This window comes from Erinaceus europaeus, chromosome 18 (assembly GCF_950295315.1).
Source record: "Erinaceus europaeus chromosome 18, mEriEur2.1, whole genome shotgun sequence".
Lineage (NCBI taxonomy): Eukaryota > Metazoa > Chordata > Mammalia > Eulipotyphla > Erinaceidae > Erinaceus > Erinaceus europaeus.
The window spans coordinates 38,317,064-38,338,795 of NC_080179.1; the positions used below are offsets into that span (position 1 = coordinate 38,317,064).

The following is a 21,732-nucleotide window of genomic DNA, read 5'->3' on the forward strand; positions in this document are numbered from 1 at the left end:
ATACTGCTTTGTGATATGTGCGCTGAACTGAGTACACCACTGCCTGGCCTCCTAAAAGGTGCTACTTGGCAAATAACCGAGTGGAAACTTAGTAAAGGAGGAAGTTGTGTATTAGTACAGGTGTGTTATTTATTTATATCTTATTACTATTTTGTTTTCTTTGTATTTTATTTTATATTTTATTTTTATCCCATGTAGTTTATTGATGAACTATTCTCTCATGTACTATTTTTGGCTACAGGGGTAATAGAACTTAGTAGTTTAATTAAAAATTAAAGAGTATTTTTGTGTTAGTTAGGACATTAGATCTGTATATATAGAAGAGAATGCAGTATTCTTTTTTGAAAGATTTGTCATTTTTTAACTTATAAAATTATTGGATAAAGACAGAAATTGAGAGGGAAGGGGTGAGAGAGAGGGAAAGAGAGACAGCTGCAGCTCTGCTTCACCACTCACAAAGTTTCTCCCGTACAGGTGGGCACTGAGGGCTTGAACCTGACTTCTCACACATGGTAATTTGTGCGCTCAGCTAAGTACACTGCCATTTGGCCCCTTAATTATTTATAGCGAGAGAGAGAGAGAGAGAGAGAGAGAGAGAGAGAGAGAACGAACACCAGGACGTGTACAATGCCAGGGGTCTGACTCTGGACTTTGTGCTGTGAGTGCACTGCTACCCCCACCGCCTCCATGCTGCAACCACAGACCCCTGCATTCCTGAAGCCTCCCTGTGGGAGTCTATTCTGGAGAGACCCCCTGAGCCCTCTGTAATCTACATGTGTTCAGAGTTGATTGTATATTGCATTGTATATACTATAGATGTTGACTCAAAACTTGCTGGACTGATAAATCAATGAGCACAGTATCTTGAGATTTATAATGCTGTGAGTAATGGAGAGTCTCCTGGCAGTAGGACTACCTGATTCCTTATGTCCCATTTTGCTTAGTTGGTGATTCCATTAACAACTCAAGATGACTTGGACAAAGCTGTGGAATTGCTGGATCGTAGTATTCATATGAAAAGTCTCAAGCTATTACTTGTAATAAATGGAAATGCACAGGTATGAATTGAGTTTTTTTTTCAGTATAGATTATAAGATTTATGCCTTTAAAAGTCAGTCTATAAAATAGCTACCTGTAATCATTATTTTCAAATGACTTGAGTTTCAACTTCTACCTTGTAACTTCTTGGTTTAATAGCTTTGCTTATCAGAACTCTGTAAAGTGAGCATAGTATATTGTACATATGAAACTAGTAGAGACAGAATTCAGGAGGAAGTAGAGTCAACAATTTAAAGAGTAGATTTGTTAAAGCCTGCAACTGTGTAGATCATCTGGGTTATCTTTGTTATGAAAGAGGGTTCTGCTTAAACCCCTGAAAGGAAAGAATAACGTCAATCATCATTTTTCCTGTATAGGTTACTAATTTAGAACCATTGCCATCACTAGAAGATTTGGATAACACAGTATTTGAAGCAGAAAGAAAAAAGCGGCTTTCTGTCATAGGTGAGGAAGCTAGTGTCTGAATCATGCTACAAGTGATGTTTCAGCTTACTCTCCAGCCTAGAATGTAGGCAAAAGTGGATGTGACCCTGTTAAATGACAAGCTGACTCTGTACTCTAATTCAGTTAGCTCTGCCCACTAGAAACTCTTCCAACTTGGAATGGCTTTGAGTAGTACGTGATAATTTTTTCTTACTTGCCTTTATTTTCATAGAAAGTAGAAGGGGGAAATCACGGGACATGAATAATGTTGCTGGTGTAGAAGTCTGTCAAGAATGCATTGGCACACTTATTACTAAAAAAACGTTAAGGAAAAGGGAGTTTCTTCAAGTAAGGAGATGAATGAGTACATTGAATTATATTTATTTAATGGACTGGCTACGGAAGAAGGGCAAACGCTAGAAGAAGATGATTTAATGGATTTTTTTTTAAATTTATTTTATTTATTTATTCCCTTTTGTTGCCCTTGTTGTTTTATTGTTGTAGTTATTATTGTTGTTGTCGTTGTTGGATAGAACAGAGAGAACTGGAGAGAGGAGGGGAAGACAGAGAGGAGGAGAGAAAGATAGACACTTGCAGACCTGCTTCACAGCCTGTGAAGCGACTCCCCTGCAGGTGGGGAGCCGGGGGTTCGAACCGCGATCCTTATGCCGGTCCTTTTGCTTTGCGCCACCTGCGCTTAACCCGCTGCGCTACAGCCCGACTCCCTGGATTGTTGTTTTTAACCAGAGCACTGCTCAGCTCATTTCGCAGTCAAGTGTAGGACATTTTCTCTGCTACGCACATCTTCTGATAATCATTTCCCCCCCCTTTTCACTACTTCCTCAGTACCAAATACTAGTATATCCCTAAATGACACATTACATAGGCAAAAAAAACTTTTCTGCTTTAAACCTGACCAGAGTTAAATGCTACATAACTTCTCTGTTAATTTCAAGACTTAAGAGGGGAGGGGAGGAATTGTGTCACTACTCACAACATTTCTGTAGAATTTGGCATGGGTAGGTCATTCATTACCTTATAGAAAATACTGTGGTTAATTAAACAAACTATATTGGTTTCTCTAAACTACAGAAAACACAGATTTCAGAAATAGGACTTGACACCAAAAAGCCTACATTTAAGTACTCACAAATAAAATGTAGATTCCAAGTTGAAAACATTCTGATATGGCCTAAGTGACAAAGACTTAGACTCATTTCAGGTTTCTGAAGATTATTAAAGAGAGGGGATACAGAGAACATTATGAAGTCAAATGTGTGTCACAGATATTCATTGCAAATCATTTTACCATTAGGAAACCCTCGCAAAGGAGGGATCTGTTCTCATGTTACAGGCGTGGAGACATGAGGTTAATAATGATATGAAGGACAGGCATTTAGAAAGCTATAAACATATTTAAAGTTTTATAAGCATAAATGTTTTGGTAAATTTAGTAAAAACTGGATTTTAGGGAGTCGGGCGGTAGCGCAGCAGGTTAAGCGCACATGGTGCAAAGCGCAACGACTGGAGTAAGGATCCTGGTTCGAACCCCCGGCTCCCCACCTGCAGAGGAGTCGTTTCACAAACAGTGAAGCAGGTCTGCAGGTGTCTTTCTCTCCCCCTCTGTCTTCCCCTCCTCTCTCCATTTCTCTCTGTCCTATACAACAAACAACAACATCAATAACAACAACAATAAATGGGTAACAAGGAAATAAATAAATATTTTAAAAAACTGGATTTTTGTGGTTAAAATGATTGGTACTGTAGGTCTTGACTTGTTGTGGCCATCATTTCCCTGTGGATACTTATAAAATCATATTGTTTTTCTCCTTTGAGGTTCTACTAGTAGAGATAGAAGCTCCCCTCCCCCAGGATACATTCCAGATGAATTACACCAGGTGGCTCGGAACGGGTCATTCACAAGTATCAACAGTGAAGGAGAATTCATCCCAGAGAGCATGGACCAAGTAAGCCAAAGCTGGGTGTGACTCGTGCCCCCCCCCCCCACTGTCATTTCACTGGGGCTTAATGATTTACAGATCACAGCTGCTGACACACGTCTACAATTTCTCACCTCCCCATGATAGGTGCCTGCAAAACACTGTCACCCCCAACTGAAGTCCATTTCCACCATCCTGCACAGAACCCCAGCACCCTTCCTATACCTCTCCCCTCCTTTCCCAGAGTAATTTGCTTTGGTGTACTATACCAAATACAGTACAGGTTTCATTTTGTATTTTCCCTTTCTGACCTTTCTTCTTATGTTCCATCTGTGAGTGAGATCATCTGGTGTTCACTCTTCTCTTGTATGGCTTATCTCACTAACATAATTTCTTCAAGCAACATCCAATATGAAACAAAGGAGATTACTTTTTTCTAGCTGTGTACTATTCCATTGTATATGTACACACAACTGTCTCAGCCATTCATCTGTTGTTGGGCATCTGGGTTGCTTCAGTGAACATAAGTGTTTGTAGATCTTTTATGATGGGCGTGCTTGTCGCCTTTGGATCTTTCCCTAGGAGAGCAGTTACCGGGTCATTGGGTAGATCCATTCTTAGTGTCAGAAGGAACTTTCATACAGTTCTACAGGCACTGGATCAATTTACGTTCCCACTAGTAGTATAGAAAGGTTCCTTCTTCCCACATCCTCTTCATCTATAGTGCATGACATCCTACTGTTTAAAGTGGCATCTCAATGTAGTCTTTATTTGCATTGATTTGACAATCTGTGACTTTGGGCACCTTCTTGTGTGTCTGTTGGACCTCTTCATCTCTTCCACAATGAAGACTTTGTCTGAGGGGGCAGGTGGTGGAGTACCTGGTTGAGCACACACATTACAGTGTGTAAGGACCCAGGTGCAAGCTTTATAAATAGTGAAGCAGTGTTGCAGGTCTCTCTCTCTTTTTCCTTCCCTCCCTCCCTCTCTCTCCCCCATTTCTCCCTTCTCAACTTCTCACTGTCACTATACAAAATAAATAAGTAAAAAAAAAGTTAATTATTTTTATTTCTTTATTGGGGGCTTAATGTTGTAAAAACCAGTTTTTAAGATTTTGTCCATATCCTGTCCTAGTTTTTAATGGGGCTGTTTATTTTTTGTTGCTGCATTGAGTGCTCTCTTCCTGTATTTTGCTCTTGGTTCTTTACCTGATGACTGTTGTATAAAGATCTTCCATTCTTAGGGTGTCTTTTTTTGGTCATGGTTCCTTTTGCCATACAAAAGCTTTTCAGTTTGATGCAGTCCCACTGGTTAGCTCTTGTTTTTGTTTCCCTTGCTGTTGGACTTGAGCCTCTGAAGTTATTCCTGAAGCATGGGTTGTGAAGTGTGCTGCATGTGTTTTCCCTGATGCATTGGATGGTTGGTGTGCGGTCTGTGTCTTCGATCCCTTTGGACTTGACTTTTGTGCATAGTGACAAGTGTTGGTCTAGGTTCATTTGTCTACAACATCATTTGCTAAAGAAAGACTCTCTTCTCCATTTAATGTTCTGGACCCCTTGTCAAAAATCAGTTGCTTGCAGGTGTGGTGGCTCATCTCTGACTTTTCATCTTGTTTAAAATGGCATTATTAAGACCAGTGTATCTTTTGTATGTCTTTTCATATCTCAATCAACAAAATGGACAGGAAGAAATTGTAGGAAAGTGTCTATTAACATTATTGTGCCTGTGGACATTGATACATATAGATGAAGTTGGCTGTGTGTGTGTGTGTTTGTGTGTGTGTGTAGCTGGGGCTCATGTATGCATGTCACTGTCCTGGGCTGCTTGACTGTTCAGCTAGAGCCTTGACAGAGGGGAGGAAGCACCATAGCTCCATGGCACCTCCCATGTGGTATCTTCCAGGACCGTGTACATTGCAGGGCTTATGCCCTTCCTGATGAGCTATCTCTCCAGACCAATGTGGGTTTTTTTAACATTGTTCATTAAAACATGACTGCTGATCCTAGGTTAAGCACTCAAAATTTTAAATTAACATTTTAAAATAGCAAAACTACAAATCTTTATCTGGGTGGTACTGAATTTTGTTGACTATCTAAAACATTTTTAAAATTTTTTAACAAGTTCAGTGGTATTGAAATGTTTTTATAGAGTTGTTTATTTTCTTAACATATTAAGTACAGTTTATAATTTCTAATTATCTGACCATTGTGTTAGTACTTGTCTCAGTTCTATAATTTTCAGTTAAGCAGAAATTATATAAAGTATTTTAACTTTAATTATTTAGCTAGTAATCTGTGAGTGAATGTTTTACTCTTAGGAGAATTTAGTTGCAGTCTACCTATGAGGAACAAGTACCTTCAAAAACTAGTAACTCCAGAAAAAAATGAGTAATTTTGGTGCTGTTGAGATAGCTTACATGGGAGGGATCCTGCTTTTCTATACTGGCTAAGTCAGTGACTCTGGAAGACCTTGTGATTGGATGTTGCCCTGGGTCTTGTTACTAGAGGTGTTCTAAGTGGTGCTGAGGGCAGCTACACTCTCAATGTGTGCAAACCTCCTGGACCAGCCACACACTTTCAAACTGCTGGGTGGTTTTGTTACGTGAATTATATCTCAGTGAACCTTTTTTTTTTTAAAGAACAGTTAACTTTCCATTATAACTTCATACCATTAATCATGGTGGAAATTTTTCCTTGTTTTTCTTTCCTAGATGCTGGACCCATTATCTTTAAGCAGCCCTGAAAATTCTGGCTCAGGAAGTTGTCCATCCCTTGATAGTCCTTTGGATGGGTAATAGTAATTACAGTTTTTGTTTTTAAGTATACGTGGGTAGCATGTAGAATGAACAGCTCTTGTGCTCCCTTCAGAGGAATGTAATTGGTTCTTTTCTAACTTATGATAAATGAAGCTTGATTGCAGTTTGAACACGTCCCATAACCTCATGCAGATTCAGTATCTTTTAATTAAAGTGATAGCAGATTTCAATATTCCTACTTGACAGTGCAATATATTTGAAGATAAATGTGATCTTAGAATGTATGTATGTATTTTTAAACTGCTGGTGAAACTGCTATCAACTTTTTCATTAGAGATTCCCTGAGTTTTGCAGTTCACAATGACATCATGACACCAAACTATAAATAATTTTCGTTCTTGGCAGACGTGGCCCTGTATGCTCAGTTGTCACTTTATATTTGCATATTTTTGTTGTGTGAGATATCTGGGGGGCAGGGTGCAATTATGAGCTTTTTGTTTAAGTTCCTTTCCTGGTCATAGTTGTGTAGAGCTCACCTGTATCATAGTGTCTTTATTAAAACCTTCACTGGGGCCAGGCAGTAGCACAGCGGGGTAAATGCACATGGCACAAAGCGCAAGGACCACGTAAGGATCCTAGTTAGAGCCTCTGGCTCCCCACTTGCAGGGGAGTCGCTTCACAGGCGGTGAAGCAGGTCTGCAGGTGTCTTATCTTTCTCTCCCCCTTTCTGTCTTCCCCTCCTCTATCGATTTATCTCTGTCCTGTCCAACAGCAGCAATAACAACAAGAAGAACAACGATAAACAAGAAGGGCAACAAAAGGAAAAAAATGGCCTCCAGGAGTAGTGGATTCGTAGTGCAGGCACGGAGCCCCAGCAATAACCCTGGAGGCAAAAAATAAAATAAAACCTTCACTGTTGGCCTGGGGAGACAGCACAATGGTTCTGCAAAAGCCTTTCATGCCTGAGGCTCTTAGACCTCAGGTTCATGACACTCCTGGGATTGCTTTATAAAGTCAGATTCTGAAAATAGAGCTACTTGATTTTAAAAGCAAGTTCTGAAAATATGTCTAGTATCGTGTAAACATACCGTTTTTTGTTAATATATGTAAAACTTTTGTATGTGTGCTTCAAGTAGACGTGTAAAACATTTAAGGAACTCAGGGAAATGTAATGGAAAATTATTATTTGGAAGACACTGTTTTGAGAATTTTCCATATATGCAGGTGTGTGTCTGTTTGTGTGTGTAAGAGCTGGAATTACCATTGCTTTTCTATAAGTATAGATAAAGTCTCAGGAAGGTGATTTGCTAAAATAGGCAGAACTAGGACTGGAACAGATGTTTCTAAGTGTCTATGACTCCAAAACATACCATTCATACCTTTAAATTCTGGATTTGTTGTAAAAGCCAGGCTTATTTGCCTGTATGTATCAAGTAAATACTGGGAAAGAAGTTTCTATTTCAGTCATGTTAAAAGTGAGTTCTTTTAGATAGACATACACACACATACTCCTCCAAACATATACAGATTGATAGTGCATAAAAAAATGAATGTTTTTATGTGTTTTGTCTTTATTTAATGTGGCTTTTTCTACTTTTAGAGAGAGTTATCCAAAATCACGAATGCCTAGGGCCCAGAGCTACCCAGATAATCACCAGGAATTTTCAGGTTAGACTGTCTACATTCTTAGTGCTTAAATGTTGACAAGAATGAAAACTATTTTGATTGGGATGGAGTGGGAAGTTTTGAAAATATAAAAATAAAAAAATTGAAGGGCTGGTGAAATAGCTCACTTGGATAGTGCACTGCTGCATTTGCCCTGTACATGTTCAAGGTTCAAATCCAATGCCTACCCTATTGAAGTACTGCAGTCTCTCTCTCTCTCTCTCTCTCTCTCTGTCTCTTCCTCTCCCTCTAACACACTTGCTCCCTCTCTCTGCCTATCTATCACTGTCTATCCAAAAATAAAATAAATAATGAAAAATGTTTTATATCATCTGAAATATTTAACTCTTACTACATAACTTTTCTGTGCCCTATAGACTATGACAACCCTATCTTTGACAAATTTGGAAAAGGTGGAACGTACCCAAGACGGTATCATGTCTCATATCACCATCAAGATTATAATGATGGTAAGTGTCAGGCAATTAGAGTATAAGAACAATTTCCCTGCTGGTCCTATTTTAAAACACTCATATTAAAAAAGAAAAAGACAGTAGGAGGGACTGCGGCTTCAGTCTCCTTCAAGATGTCCTCCCCCTCCCCAAATCTGAGGCTGTGGGGTGTGCTGACACCAGCTGGGAGATGGAAAGTGCTCCCCCCCACCCCCAGCAGTACAATTCCAGATTAACATCTCTTCAGTGCGAGTGGATCACAGCTAAAACAGTAATACCATCTTGGTTTATGTTGACTGTCCTCATACTTCCTTTTTCCTTAGAAGAAGTAGCTTAAGATGATGCCAATTACAAGTTATTCACTGATTATGAAATTCATATCTACATCTTGTCTTAAGGAAAAATGTCGGTCTCAATAAATGCTCCAGTTTTTGTTGTATATTTTATCATTGTTATAAATGAGAAGAAAGCTTCTTATTCCTTTTTATCCCAAAGTAAAGGGATTCTATGATTTTATATGTATTGTATGTTTTTTAACATAAGAGGTCATTCAGGTGTGAAATTAGGCCCTGTTTGACCCACAAACATTTTTATTTCTACTTTTGACATTTTCATACATTTATGTTTATGATTGATTCTTTTTTTAAATTGCCTCCAGGGTTATCACTAGAATTCGGTGCTGGCACTATTAATCCACAGCTCCCCAAGGTATTTTTTTTTCCTCCCTCCCCTATTTTATTTGATAGGACAAAGAGAGAAATTGAGAGAGGAAGGGGAGATAGAGAGCGAGAGAGAAAGAGAGACACCTGCAGCCCTGCTTCACTACTCATGAAGCTTCCCCGCTGCAGGTGGGGAGTGGGGGTTGAACCCTGGTCCTTGTGTGGATCCTTAAACATAGTACTGTACGTGCTTAATAAGGTACTCCACTGTCTGGCCCCCTTATGCTTCATTCTTTTTTTTTTTTTTTTAAATTTTTTATTTAAGAAAGAATTAATGAACAAAAACATAAGGTAGGAGGGGTACAACTCCACACAATTCCCACCACCCAATCTCCATAACCCACCCCTTCCCATGATAGCTTTCCCATTCTCTAGCCCTCTGGGAGCATGGACCCAGGGTCATTGAGGGTTACAGAAGGTAGAAGGTCTGGCTTCTGTAATTGCTTCCCTGCTGAACATGGGCGTTGACTGGTCGGTCCATACTCCCAGTCTGCCTCTCTCTTTCCCTAGTAAGGTGTGTCTCTGGGGAAGCTGAGCTCCAGGACACATTGGTGGGGTCTTCAATCCAGGGAAGCCTGGCCAGCATCCTGGTGGCATCTGGAACCTGGTGATTGAAAAGAGAGTTAACATACGAGGCCAAACAATTTGTTGAGCAATCATGGATCCCAAGCTTGGAATAGTGGAGAGGAAGTGTTAGGGAGGTACTCACTGCAAACTCTAGTGTACTTCTGCTTTCAGGTATATATTTTGCAGTAGTTTATGGGTACGTGTGAACATAAGCTCTCTCTCACAGAAAGTGGTGTATATCTAGGTTATGGGACTTTGTTAGAAAGTGAACTACCTGAGATGAAATGTACTATAAAAGGAAAGGTATCACCCGAGTAATGAAGCTGAAGGGTTGTCATTCCACACGTGAAGTCTCTGGACACAGTCTGAGGTGAAGCATGTTGAGGTGGCAATCGTTGCGTTGGTTAGGTTGTGATCGACGGATATGCTTCATTCTTAACAATGCTATTTCCTTGAAATACTTTTAAAAGTACTACTTTTGTGGGCCAAGAAGTAGCACAGATACGGCATTGGACTATCAAGATTAGATTCTTAGTTCTATTCCTAGCATTGCATGTACCAGAGTTATTCTGGTTCTCTTTCTGTCTTCTCCATTTCATTCATTAATTTTAAAAACTTTAAAAATCTACTTTGAAACATATAATCAAATAGAACTGGGATTTCATTTTCTGTCTAGGCAAAAGATGAAGTCATCTTTGTTACAAGTAAATCTTCAATACTTTGAATTATAGTATGTTAATAACAGCTATAAGGTAAATCTATTTTCATTTTGTAGGTCGAAAAACTTTTCCAAGAGCTAGAAGAACCCAGGGGACCAGCTTCCGGTCTCCTGTGAGTTTCAGTCCTACTGATCACTCCTTAAGCACTAGCAGTGGCAGCAGCATCTTCACCCCAGAGTATGACGACAGTCGAATAAGAAGAAGGGGGAGTGACATAGACAATCCTACTCTAACCGTAATGGACATCAGTCCTCCCAGCCGCTGTAAGTAGTAGAAACTGCCATAGTGAAACATATAGCAGAAACATGTGATGTTAAAAAGAATAAATGCCAAGTCAGTATTGAACTAACCTCTTAAGTGGTATTTCTGAAGGTGGTTGTGATGCCAGGTATGGACTTGTATAGCATACTGTCTCTGTCATTAAGAAATATATTACCAGCTCTTCCTTCATTCTCCATGTGCTAGTTTAGCATCACCACTGACATTTCAGATGTGACCTGTAAGCTGTGGTCTAATGGAAGAGAATATTGCAAGGAGACATGATTTTAGTATACATCCTAACCTAAATCTTGAATGTAAGTAGGAATCCACAAGTTATTGGAGGTAGCTTGTGTAAGAAGCCAAGGCATGTTTTAATTTTCTGAGTGGAGGGGTGAATTCTTAGCTGACATGGCAGAGATGGGCTCTGATGGTGACTGAATTTAGGGCTCGAGTATCTGAACTTTACCAGCTGGACAAGGCAGGCAGATCTGTGCATACGTTGAATTTTTCCATTTTCTGCTATCACGTTTTACTTTTACGCCTGTGAATTTGCTGCATTGTGAATATTGTTGGGGTGGAGAGCTAGCTGCCAGTTTGTTTTTGTAGGTCTTTGTGGACCCAAGATCCTGTGTGGTACAAAATTATTTTCTAAAGAGTTTCATTTAATTACTTTTGTACCATAAGCCTGCTGGTAATAAATACTTTCAACTTTTGTTTGTTTGAAAAAAAAAGTGTTTATTTCACTGTGTTTTTTGTTTTTGCCTCCAGGGTTATTGCTGGGGCTCAGTGCCTGCACTATGAATCCATTGCTCCTGGAAGCTATTTTTTCCCATTTTTTTGCCCCTAATGTTGCCCATGTTGTAGTCATTATTGTTACTGTTGTTATAGCTGCTGTTGTTGTTGGATAGGACAGAGAAAAATGGAGAGTGGAGGAGAGAAAGATACACATGTGCAGACCTGCTTTACTTGTGAAGTGACCCCCCTGCAGGGGGGAGCCGGGGGCTTGAACCAGGATCCTCATGTCAGCCCTTGTACTTTGCACCATGTGCACTTAACCTGTTGTACTACTGCTCAGCCCCTTATTTCACTGTTTTTGAAAAACAATAGTTTCATATTTTTGAAAGACATCAGTAGAATTTGGGTAACTATGTTTTCTTTCAGTTTACTTAAAACTTGGGTTGTCAGAAAATTCATGATATTTTTATCACAAAATAAGTGTGTGCTGACTTTTCCAACAAGCTGCTATTTCCCGTGACCTGGGAGGTGGTGGGGTGGTGGAGGCCTGCATCAAATGTGAGGCCCCAGTTTCGTCCCTAGAGTTTGCACATGGCAGGCTGTTGCTCAGGCTGTTCTCTGTCTTGTGAAATAAATATAACAGATCTTAATCAAACTTTCACAGTTGTCTTCTGGATGATAGGCTTTCTAAGAAGTCTGTTTTAATTCTGTGTTCCTCTGTTGTATGCTTTTCCTTCTGACTGCTTTCAAGAATCTTATTTGTTGGAATGAGAGTGATTTTCTTTTAATCAGCATCATAAGCTGAAATTGAAATAACTGTTATGTTAACTATTAGAAATAGTGAATATTATAAGTCACTGGTATTTTAGATTGAGTGAAATATGCTATTGTATTTGTAATAAGAATACTGGAAAAACTAGTCATAGTAGATATGAACCTTCTTTGACTTTAGAATTCTTAGGAAATTGACTAGAGAAAAATTTTGAAAGATGGTTATTTTTATGAGTTCTAGTGATTTTCTCTTACACTTATTTAGACTCATGACTAATGTTAATTTAGACTAATGTTAAAAAAGCCCCATAGTCCTTACATGGCTGCATGCCATCTGGGTCTTCCATTTTAAGAAAGTTTTTTCCTTTTCAGCACCTCGTGCTCCGACCAACTGGAGACTGGGCAAACTTCTTGGCCAGGGAGCCTTTGGCAGGGTCTACCTCTGTTACGATGTTGACACGGGAAGAGAACTGGCTGTCAAGCAAGTGCAGTTTGACCCTGACAGCCCAGAGACCAGCAAGGTAGGAGTCACTGTACAGGAGGGCCAGGTGGTGGTGGCATGCTTGGTAAAGTGCACGCACAGCCATGCACAAGGGCCCAGGTTCAAGCCCCTGGTCCCCACCTGTAGAAAGGAAGCTTCATGAGCGGTGAAGTATGGCTGCAGGTGTCTGTCTCTCTCCCTCTCTCTTTCCCCCTTCACTCTGTTTCTCTGTCTCAAAAAAAAAAAAAAAATCATGCAAGATATATTGTCACACTATGAGAAACATTTTTTACTCAAGTCAATGAAAGTACATGCAACACAATAGAATATTTCAGATTTCCATTGTATAAACTATTTCCAAAAATACTAGCAACCTACCTGCTTGTTCTTTGCAGAGCCATTATGCTATCTCCCAGCCCCACCTGCTTATTCTTAATGCATGTTTTCTTTTAATATTAATATTAATATTATTTATTTATTTATTTATTTATTTTTGCCTTCAGGATTATTGCTGGGGCTCAGTTGCCTGCACTACAAATCCACTGCTCTTGGAGGCCATTTTTTTCCCATTTTTTTTTATTGGATAGAACAAAACGAAATTGAGGTGAGAGAAAGAGAGGATAAGAAAAAGATAGATACCTGCAGACCTGCTTCACCACTTGTGAAGCTTCACCCCTGCAGGTGGGGAGCTGGGGACTCAAACTGGGATCCTTGTGTGGGTCCTTGCACTTAGAACTATGTGCACTTAACCCGGTGAGCCAACGCCCGGCCCCCTCTTTTAATATTATTATATTCTTCTAACTTAGTCCTGCATTAGAACTGTTATAAAAATTATTTGGAGAACTTAAATGTTTATTCAGAGTGAAATTGCCATGATGATCCATGAAGTTAAGAGTTTTGTCTTTTTTTTAAGGAATGCGGTAAATATTTAACAGTGAATTTTTTCTTTCAGGAAGTGAATGCACTTGAATGTGAAATCCAGTTGTTGAAAAATTTGCTGCATGAGCGAATTGTTCAGTATTATGGCTGTCTGAGGGATCCCCAGGAGAAAACCCTCTCCATATTTATGGAGTATATGCCAGGGGTGAGTCACCCTTTATGGAGTATGTGCTGGGCTGAGTCAGTGTATCCTTTGAGAGTAGACACATTCTCGACAAGGTCATCGCCAAGGAGATTATAATATTTCAGCCTTAAGGAGTTGGGCAGTAGCACAACGGGTTAAGCACACATGGCGCTAAGCGCAAGGACCCGCATAAGAATCTTATTCAAGGGAGTCAGGTGGTAGCGCAGCGAGTTAAGTGCAGGTGGCACAAAGTGCAAGGACCGGCATGAGAATCCAGGTTCGAGCCCCCGGCTCCCCACCTACAGGGGATTCGCTTCATAGGCGGTGAAGCAGGTCTGCAGGTGTCTGTCTTTCTCTCCCCCTCTGTCTTCCCCTCTTTTCTCCATTTCTCTCTATCCTATCCAACAATGACGACATCAACAACAATAATAACTGCAACAACAATAAAAACAACAAGGGCAAGAAAAAGGAAATAAATAAATATTTTAAAAATCTTTAAAAAAAAAAAAAGAATCCTGGTTTGAGCCTCCGGCTCCCCTCCTGTAGGGGGGTCACTTCACAGGCAGTGAAGCAGGTCTACAGGTGTCTATCTTTCTCTCCCCCTCTGTCTCCCATCCTCTCTCGATTTCTTTCTGTCCTATCCAGCAGCAACAGCAGCAGTGACAACAATAATAATGGTGACAACAACAAGGGCAACAAAAGGAAAAAAACAAATCCTCCAGGAGCAGTGGATTCATAGTGTAGGCACTAAGCCCCAGCAAAAAAATTTCAGCCCTGGTCAACGACTTTTGGAGAATTTGTGAGTTAGAACCTAGCAATATAGTTCTTTTTCCTCTCTTATTTGTGATTAATGGTGGGTTACAAGGTCATCTGGGTACACTGTATAGTCCCACCTGGGCAGTGTAATTCTCTTCTTTATTTTTTCATCTGCCTGTGTACTTTTAACTAATTTTTTTGAAATGAATCACTTTAGTAAGTTATAGACATCACAGTAGCTCATACTCAGCTTTCCCAAGATTTCTCTTCTGTTTTCTGCCAGAACACTGCTCAGGACAGGCTTATATTGGTGTGGGGGACTGGACCTGCAACTTGGAGACTCGGACAAGAGTGTCTCTACATAACCATGATGCTATCTCCCCTGCCTACTTTTCCTAAATTTATTCCTAAAAATGCTCACGATATCTACTTTACCCAAACCAGTGTTCATTCTAGATCACATACCTGTTGTGTCTGTCACTCCTCTTGTAATCCAGAACAATGGCTTTTCACATGACAGACATTTGACAGAGATCAGTATAGTTGCTCTGTGATAGTCTCTTTTCATAGACTCCTCTAATCACATCTGTGATTATGTTTAATCTGTTCTTAGACCCTTATTTCCTATAAACTCCAAGTTAGACCTAACATCTAAATTTGGTCCAAATTCAACACTTTTTTTTTTTAAATAAAACGTATTAGATGATGCTACTTCATTATGTATTATCAGGAAATACATAACTTCTGATTGTTCCAGATAGTTCTGATAGATGAGTAGATTGTGTGATAGGCACCTGATTGTTATAAATTTTGTCGTTGGGTTCTGGGAAGATAGCATAATGATTATACAAAAAGGCATTCATGCTTAAGGCTCTGAGGTCCCAGGTTTAACCCCCAGACCATCATAAACCAGGGCCAAGCAGTGCTCTGATCTCTCTGTATCTTACTCTTTAATCTCCAGGGTTTCATGTGGGCTTGGTGCCAGTACTATGAATCTACTGCTCCTGGCAACCAATTTTTCCCCCTCCTTCTTTCTATTTTATTTGATAGGACAGAGAGAAGTTGAGAGGGGAAGATACAGAGAAAGATAGTCACCTGCAAACCTGTTTCACTCCTTATGAAGAGTCCCCACTACAGGTGGGGAGTGGGGTCACGAAGTCTATTTCTTGTGCATAGTAATGTGTGCACTCAACGAGGTGTGCCACCACCCAGCCCTAATCCAATATTTTCTTTTTTTTTTTTTCCTGTTGCCAGGCTTCACTGGGGCTTCATGCCTGTATAATTCTACCACTCCCAATGGACTACTTTTTTAATCTCCCAGATAAAAGGTGAAAAGTAGAGAAAGACAGAGGAGGAGAGACAGAGATGCCATTACACTGTATCAGTGCTCGTGAAGCTTGTCCTCAACTTCTGTCTGTCCTATCAGATAAAATAGAAAGAAAGGAGGAAAACAAAAGGGAGCGGTGGATTCCTAGTCCTGGCACCAAGTCCCAGTGATAAACCCTGGTGACAAAATGATGATGATGAAATAATAAAATATATATACGTATTGGGATGTCAGAAAAGTCATGATGCATTTTTGCATAGAAAAAGACACATCATGTGGTCCAGGAGATGGTGCAGTTGATAAAGCATTGGATCTCAACTTTGAAGTCCTGAGTTCAATCCCTGGCAGCACATGTGCCAGAGTGGTGACTGGTTCTTTCTCTCTCTCCTCCTATCTTTCCTATCTCTCCTCCTATCTCTCTCCTATATTTCTCATGAATAAATAAATAAATTCTTTTTAAAAAAAAAAGAACAGAAAAGACACATCATGACTTTTCTGACACCCCCATGGTAAACACTTCCTTCAACTATCCATAATCCATAGTTTATAGCCAAGGGATAAAATAGAATTGTATGTTAAGTCAGGTGGTGTGTGAGAGCCCTGCTGAGAATTTCTCTGCTCTCTAAAGCCTCCCAACAATGGACTAAGATGGTTTTAAAAATAAACATTTTATAATGTTTTTTATTTCACACTAGAGCACACTTTTCTTGGTTTTCTTTTGTCTTAGGGGTCAATTAAGGACCAATTGAAGGCATATGGAGCTCTCACTGAGAATGTGACTAGAAAATACACCCGTCAGATCCTGGAGGGTGTTCATTACTTGCACAGTAATATGATTGTTCATAGAGACATCAAAGGTAAGTAAGGAGCTATTCTTATTCTTAGTACAGATTTTTTTTTAATGTATTTGCTTGAAACAAGTCCATAACTGAGAGAAGTTTAACATTGTATTTGCTACCTTTAAGATTACATGGAGAAGCAATTCTGCTTGCATTCTTTTTTTTTTTAACCAGAACACTGTTCAGTTCTGGCTTATGGTGGTGTGGGGGATTGAACCTGGGACGTTGGAGTCTCAGGCATGAGAGTCTATTTGCATAACCATTATGCTATCTACCCTCCGCCCCTGCAATTCTGCTTTCTTAATGACTTCAGTCAATATTTTAACATGCCTAATGTTCAGTTCTCGTGAAATGGGTAGCTCCCCTGTGGGGGTACACAGATCAGGAGTGCTCAAATGGTCATGAAAATGAGACCACGTCTCAACTCAAGAGTAAATAGGCATTAGAATACAGTACTTGAAAGAAGGCATTCTGACATCAGGTAGCCTGATCAAAATTGGGGTTTTGGGTCTGGGTGGTGGAGTGCCCAGTTAAGCATATATGTTACCATGTGCAAGAACCAGGTTCAAGCCCCCACTCCCTATTTGCAGGAAGGAAGCTTCATAAGCAAGGATGCAGAATCTATGTCTCTCTACCCACCTTCCCTTTCAGTTTCTCTTGTCTATGGCTTTGGAAAAGATCTCTCTGTGCCTAAGGAATGAAAGTCATTTGCATAACTATTATGCTGTCCCCCCTGCCCTAGTTCCTTATTTTTTGAGGACTTTTTTAAATTATTTTTTTATATTTATTTATTTGTTGCCCTTTTTTTATTTTTTTTTTTTAAATTTTCTATTTAAGAAAGGATTAGTGAACAGAAGCATAAGGTAGGAGGGGTACAACTCCACACAATTCCCAACACCCAATCCCCATAACCCACCCCCTCCCATGGTAGCCTTCCCATTCTCTATCCCTCTGGGAGCATGGACCCAGGGTCGTTGAGGGTTGCAGAAGGTAGAAGGTCTGGCTTCTGTAATTGCTTCCCCGCTGAACATGGGCGTTGACTGGTCGGTCCATACCCCCAGTCTGCCTCTCTCTTTCCCTAGTAGGGTGTGACTCTGGGGAAGCTGAGCTCCAGGACACATTGGTGGGGTCTTCAATCCAGGCAAGCCTAGCCAGCATCCTGGTGGCATCTGGAACCTGGTGATTGAAAAGAGAGTTAACATATGAAGCCAAACAATTTGTTGAGCAATCATGGATCCCAAGCTTGGAATAGTGGAGAGGAAGTGTTAGGGAGGTACTCACTGCAAACTCTAGTGTAGTCCTGCTTTCAGGTATATATTTTGCAGTAGTTTATGGATACGTGTGCACATAAGCTCTCTCATAGAAACTGGTGTATATCTAGGTTATGGGACTTTGTTAGAAAGTGAACTACCTGAGATGAAATTAGAGTGTACTATTAAAGGAAAGGTCTCACCCGAGTAATGAAGCTGAAGGGTTGTCATTCCACACGTGAAGTCTCTGGATACATTCTAAGGTGAAGCATGTTGAGGTAGCAATCGTTGCTTTGGTTAGGTTGTGATCGGCAGGTGCAATGTTATTTGGTTTGGATTGGGAGATGCATACGGGAAAGTGGGCCCTATCCAAGGGTTCCAGGACTGGGGGAAGTAGGGGCTCTATAGTGAAGATGTGAGGTTCCTGCTGTCTTAGGGTTCAAAAAGACAATCAATAGTTAATATTATCATCACATTATTTGTTAATTGGGTTAACTTTGAAAAGTCCCTTTGTTATGGTTTGCTGGACAGTACCCAGTATCTTGTATATAGCTGTGCTATTGGAAGCTTCTAATCTACTTGGTCTAGGCTTTTGAGAGAGTCCGCATATCAAATACATAGCCTATATATTAAAAAGATTCAGTTTGTCTTTTGAGAAACTTTGAGACATACAATTGATTTCCCCCTCTCATATTAATTAGCTACTGATTTATATGTCTACATTTTGCTAGGAGTGTACATAAACACCATTCCCACCACCAAAGGACTGTGACCCATCCCTCCCGCCCACTCCCACCCCCCACTGGCCCAGGAAGCTACATGCCTACCCCTCACCACTGGGTTTTTACTTTGGTGCCCTACTTACAATTTGATCAGGTCCTGCTTTTAGTTTCCCTTTCAGATCTTCTTAGTCAGCTTCTGTTGATGAGTGGGATCATCCCATACTCATCTTTATCTTTCTGACTTAGTTCACTTAACATAATTCCTTCTAGCTCTGTCCAAGATGGGTCAGAGAAGGTGGGTTCATTGTTCTTGATAGCTGCATAGTATTCCATTGTGTATATATACCACAGCTTTCTCAGCCACTCATCTGGTGTTGGGCACCTGGGTTGCTTCCAGGTTTTAGCTATTATGAATTGTGCTGCTATGAACATAGGAGTACAGACCTCTTTTTGGTTGGGTGTTATGGAGTCCTTGGGGTATAACCCCAGGAGAGGAATTATTGGGTCATATGGAAGGTCCATGTCTAGCCTTCTGAGAGTTTTCCAGACTGCTCTCCACAGAGGCTGTACCAATTTACATTCCCACCAGCAATGTAAAAGGGTTCCTTTGTCCCCACATCCTCTCCAGCATTTGTTGCTGCTGTCCTTTTTGATGTATGCCATTCTTACAGGAGTGAGGTGGTATCTTAGTGTTGTCTTGATTTGCATTTCTCTGATAATCAGTGACCTAGAGCAGTTTTTCATATGTTTGTTAGCCTTTTGGATCTCCTCTGTGGTGAATGTTTTGTTCATTTCCTCTGCCCATTTTTGGATGGGGTCATTTGCTTTTTTGCGGCTAAGTTTGCTGAGCTCTTTATATATTTTGGTGATTAGTTTCTTGTCTGATGTCTGGCATGTGAAGATCTTCTCCCATTCTGTGAGGGGTCTCTCTGTTTGTTTAATAGTTTCTTTGGATGTGCAGAAGCTTTTCAATTTGATGTAGTCCCATTGGTTTGTTTCTGCTTTGGTCTTCCTTGCAATTGGGTTTGATTCATCAAAGATGTCCTTGAGGTGTATGTGGGAAAGTGTTTTTTATATTTATTTATTTGTTGCCCTTTTTTTTTTTATTGTTGTTGTAGTTATTATTGCTGTTTTTGATGTCATTTTTGGATAGGATAGAGAGAAATGGAGAGAGGAGGGGAAGACGGGGGGAGAGAAAGACACCTGGAGATCTGCTTCACCGCTTGTGAGGCGACTCCCCTGCAGGTGGGGAGTCAGAGGCTCGAACCAGGATCCTTACGCCAGCCCTTGCGCTTCACTCCACATGCACTTAACCCACTGCTCTACTGCCTGACTCCCCCTAGTTCCTTTTTTTTTTGTTTGTTTTTTGTTTTTACCAGAATACTGCTCAGTTATGGTTTATGGTGGTGCTGGGGATTGAACCTCAGAACTTAGAGCCTCAGGCTTGAAAGGCTTTTGCATAACTTTTATGCTGTCTCCCCAGCCCTAGTTCCTTATTTTTAAGGAGGGTAGTAGTCTTATTCAATTCATAGAGTCCGTACAATGGCTAAGTGACACGTTTAGACAGTGCATACATAGTACTTAAGAAGCATGCAGAATGTTAGCTATAAAAAAAAAAAAAAGAATGTTAGCTATAATATAACGTTGTTGAGCCCACTTCTGAAGTCATGGGGGTTCTGGGAAGTAACTCACAGAGCCTGTGTGTTCTCTTTGTGAGGCCCTGGGCCTAATCCTGACACCACGTGGGGGCTCCACCGATATGGGAACAGTGCTGTGGTGTCCTTCTCCTCTTTTAGAGAAGAAAGTTGGAGGGGCAAGTGGGTTAGGAATCTCTGTATGTGTTGCCCTGGGTGCTGTTCTCTAGTACCACGTTTACAGTCCTGATAAGTCAAGTAGTCGCAGGAATGGATGTCATTCCTAGAGAGAGAGAGCAACAAGAGGGAAGAAGAGAGCCCAGGACTGAGCTTTGATGAACTTCATCTCAGTTCAACTCACTATCCAAAACTCAGCTGAAATTTCCCCAGGACCAGGTCTATCAGATAATCATGAAGTGAGACAAAAGCAAGTGGTAGAGCTGTTAAAAGCTCTGTTACAGAGTAGAACTGGAGGCTGTGATTCTAGATCTAAGAATTATTGTAATCAGTCAATAGCAATAAATAATTTTATCATAAAAATCTTAATAGGTTAAGTAATTACATGTTTATAGTTTTCTTAGCTAAAATGATTAGAAGATATTGGTGACTTAGGGATCAGGGAGATTTATCTTTTTTTATTTTTTATTATCTCTACTTATTTATTGGATAGAGACAGAAACTGAGAGGGAAGGGGGTGATAGAGAGGGAGACAGAGATACACCTACAGACCTGCTTTACCACTTATGAAGCCTCCCCCGTGAGAGTGGGGACTGAGAGCTTGACTTGGGTCCTTATGCTTTGTAACATGTGCGTTCAACCAGGTGCACTACCACTTGGCCCCTAAGGAGATTTGATATTGGTGACTTAGGGATTAGGGAGATTTTTCTAAGCATAAACAAAAGTGGTGACCAGCGAAGGGAGCAAAGATGGTACTCAGCAACATACTGTGGTACTCTTAAGGATGTACAACAGCTTCAGTAACAAAATGAAAAAATGAGGAAACAGTAGTTGCATATATATATATATATATATATATATATATATATATATATATATATTATGGTTTAAAAATTTACCTTTGGAGCTGGGCAGTAGCCCACCTAGCAGAGCACACATGTTACAGTGCACAAGGACACAGGTTTAAGCCCCCAGCCCCCAGCTGCAGGTGAAAGGTTCAGGAGTGGTGAAGTGAGGCTGTAGGTGTCTTCTTTCTCGCCTCCTTTCTCCCCTTTCCTATCAATTTCTCTCTGTTTCCATCTAATAAATACAAATAAATATTCTATGCCAGTGTTCTTTTAAGGTCTAAAATGTTAATACAATAATGAAACGAAGGTATTTCTTATTTTTAGGTGCAAATATTCTGCGAGATTCAACAGGCAATGTCAAACTAGGAGATTTTGGAGCCAGCAAGCGACTTCAGACTATCTGCCTTTCGGGGACAGGAATGAAGTCTGTGACAGGCACACCATACTGGATGAGCCCGGAAGTGATTAGTGGAGAAGGCTATGGCAGGAAAGCAGACATCTGGTGGGTTCTGGTGCTGCGTTTGCTGAAAACACTTGTTTCTGTATCTCCGCTCAGGAGGAAAGTCAGA

At 40.4% G+C, this 21,732-nt stretch overlaps 1 protein-coding gene and 1 long non-coding RNA gene across 2 annotated transcripts in view; one reads left to right on the plus strand and one right to left on the minus strand.

Moving 5' to 3' along the window:
* The window catches only part of MAP3K2 (mitogen-activated protein kinase kinase kinase 2), a 66,062-nt gene that overhangs the window by 34,424 nt on the left and 9,906 nt on the right, over window positions 1-21,732 (plus strand). The window contains exons 6-16 of the mRNA XM_007534710.2: window positions 945-1,058; window positions 1,416-1,503; window positions 3,319-3,449; window positions 6,133-6,212; window positions 7,778-7,845; window positions 8,220-8,312; window positions 10,356-10,562; window positions 12,439-12,587; window positions 13,500-13,631; window positions 16,421-16,550; window positions 21,488-21,665. Of these exons, the coding sequence (XP_007534772.1) occupies window positions 945-1,058; window positions 1,416-1,503; window positions 3,319-3,449; window positions 6,133-6,212; window positions 7,778-7,845; window positions 8,220-8,312; window positions 10,356-10,562; window positions 12,439-12,587; window positions 13,500-13,631; window positions 16,421-16,550; window positions 21,488-21,665 (1,370 nt within the window). The remainder of the gene's footprint in view (window positions 1-944; window positions 1,059-1,415; window positions 1,504-3,318; window positions 3,450-6,132; window positions 6,213-7,777; window positions 7,846-8,219; window positions 8,313-10,355; window positions 10,563-12,438; window positions 12,588-13,499; window positions 13,632-16,420; window positions 16,551-21,487; window positions 21,666-21,732) is intronic.
* LOC132534267 (uncharacterized) overlaps window positions 1-21,732 on the minus strand; it is a 46,908-nt gene that overhangs the window by 9,183 nt on the left and 15,993 nt on the right. The window lies entirely within an intron of this gene.